The sequence below is a fragment of the Galeopterus variegatus genome, unplaced genomic scaffold, assembly GCF_000696425.1.
Source record: "Galeopterus variegatus unplaced genomic scaffold, G_variegatus-3.0.2 Scaffold50, whole genome shotgun sequence".
Lineage (NCBI taxonomy): Eukaryota > Metazoa > Chordata > Mammalia > Dermoptera > Cynocephalidae > Galeopterus > Galeopterus variegatus.
Window position 1 is genome coordinate 357,656 of NW_007726161.1, and position 2,443 is coordinate 360,098.

The 2,443-nt window shown below is 52.6% G+C and overlaps 1 protein-coding gene across 1 annotated transcript in view; it reads right to left on the reverse strand.

The window, feature by feature from the left end:
* Positions 1–1,713, reverse strand: part of LACTBL1 (lactamase, beta-like 1) — a 15,703-nt gene extending 13,990 nt beyond the window's left edge. The window contains exons 1-2 of the mRNA XM_008573159.1: positions 1,615–1,713; positions 1,258–1,393 (exon numbers count right to left, since the gene is read on the reverse strand). Of these exons, the coding sequence (XP_008571381.1) occupies positions 1,258–1,393; positions 1,615–1,713 (235 nt within the window). The remainder of the gene's footprint in view (positions 1–1,257; positions 1,394–1,614) is intronic.
* Positions 1,714–2,443: the final 730 nt, after the last annotated feature.

Below are 2,443 nucleotides of genomic sequence, written 5' to 3' on the forward strand. Positions count from 1 at the left end.
GGGAGCGCCGCCACGCTTCCCAAGCGGCGCACCTATCCAGTGCGCCACCGGGCCGGCCCGAAACCACCTGGGAATCTTAAAATGCAGATTTGATTCAGTGGGTATGGGGTGGGGTCTGAGAGCCCTCATTTCTAACCACCTCTCAGGTGATGCCAAGGGAGAATGTGGACCTAAATCGGTGTGGTCTACAGACCTAGGGCTAGTCCATGAACTGTTTGTTCCTCGTTTATGACAAATTAAGCATGAAGTTTGAGAGAGCATTCAGAACTTTTATAGCCATTTGACAGAGTCATTTGGCATTTGTTGAACCTAATAATTCAAAATTTGCACTTATTTTGTATGTCTTTTTAAAAATTTCCCTAATAATTCATTTTTATGTGTTTATAGTAATTCCAGTCCCCTATCAATTGGTAGTTTGATAGTCTGAGGAGCATGGCCCTAGAGGACAAGCCAGCTTGCCCACCTGGGGCTCTATTTGCTTAAGGGACTAAGAGGTCCCTCATAAAGGAATTTACCCTAGAATGAAAGGGTTGGGGAGAGAAAGAAACTGACAAGAAAATGAAAGAAGCCATTTCTGCAAAAAATCTCTGTGGGACTTGGGAGCCCAGGGCACCTCGTTGAGCTTTGGGGCATCTGCAACACAGAACGACACAGAGGAATACAGAGAGCCACTCCCCCGCAGTTCAGCAGAGACCAGGGGCTCTGGCCCATCCCGAATCCTAGCAGGTTGGAGGTCCCAGCAGTTGCTACAGCAACAGAGGGTCTGCTGGACCTCACCAGCAGTGGTGGCGCCTGTGCTGGGCCTTGACCAGCTCAGGAAGGAGAGGCTCCAAGAAATGGCAGCTGCTGTCCGTGGACACCTGTGAGTGGTTCTTCTAGGGTCTTAGATATAGCTGTGGGGAGGCAAGAGGGCATTGTCTGAAGGGGACCAGGGCCCAGAGATCCCACCGTGGTGTCTGAAGGCAGAGTAAGGAGAACACTGTTTACACTGAGATTAACCACCAGGCTGAGTGACTTGAGGAAACCCTGGTGGTGGCATTAGGGTCCTCATTTCATACACAAGGGCATCGAGGCACAGAGATGTCACAAGACTGGCCCAAAGATGCACAGTTAATGAGAACTGGGGTCAGAATGGAGGCCGGAGCTTCTGAGTCTAAATCTTATGGTCCTCCCTACACCCTCGAGTCTGGGGTGGCAGCTCAAAGCCCAGGAGGACCCTGGGGGTGGGGAGGAACTCCAGGTTGTTCCTGCACTCACCGGTCTTCAGCTTGGGGAGGTGATACTGCCACAGGAAGCAGCCAGTCATGACCACTGAGAGCAGGAAGAAGAGGCTGCAAAAGGTCGCATAGACCCACTTCTTTCTCACTTTCAGCAAGCTGGGCAGCCGGGCAGCCTGCAAGAGCAAGAATGCAGAGCACAGCACCTTAAGGGTCAGCAGAGGGAAGAAAAGGACCCCTACCCTGGCCCCTCCTATGCCACAGGTTCGCCCAGACATCACAAGAGCCCACAGCTTTGGATAAATTTCTCCCTTGTAACAATAAGGCTCTTCCCAGAGTGACCCCTTCAACAGCTCTGCCTTGCATGCCAACACCCACCCTCCTGTGCCCTGCTTGCCAGGTCCTCACCGCCTGCCCCCATGTACTTGGTGAAATATCTTAAGACCAGCTGAAATGCCACCTCCTCCAGGAAGCCTCCCCAACTCTCCTCACCCATGTCCACTCCCAACACACTTGGAACAAGCCTCTGTGATGGTGCAAATCCACTTCTCCCTGAAGTCTGAGAGCTGTTTACTACATTAGCTGATCTGCCTCACAGAATGTGAGCTCTACAAGGGTGGGGCCGCTTCTTCGCTTTTTCTCCTCCATGGCCTCTAACTCATCCTGGTTGCCTGGCACATGTTTGTGGAGTGAATGTGTGGGCCCTGAGAATGCAGGCCCAAGCTTCCCAGAAGGCCCCCTTCCCTCCATTCCACTCCACACACCCGCTTTTCCAGAACATCCCTCCTCTTCCATTCCTCCAATGTTGTGTTCTAGAACCTGAGAAAGAGCACCCAGCGGGCACGGGTTAAGCTCCCAGCACATGGTTGGTCCTCCACAGTGGTGGCAGGTTCTGGAGGGCTGGTCACATCACCTCATCCCCCATGTGGCTCTGCCCAAGTGAATAGAAAAACCTTCACAATGAAAAGGGAGTTGCTTGGAGTTCTCGAGGAAGGATGGAGCTGCAGAGAGCTTGGGGTCCTTTCCCACAGGCAGGTTAGGGGCTGAGAAAGCATGGCTAGGAGCCAACGAAGAGTGTAGACGTGAGGAGAGCAAGTCCTAAAGCCTGACAGAGGGAGGAGGAAGGGGCAGGTGGAAGGGGCTGAGCTACTGGAAAGGGAGCTCCCAAGAACAGTGTTTCCTCACAGCCAACTTAGAACCCTAGAAATGCAGTACCAGCTCAGCTT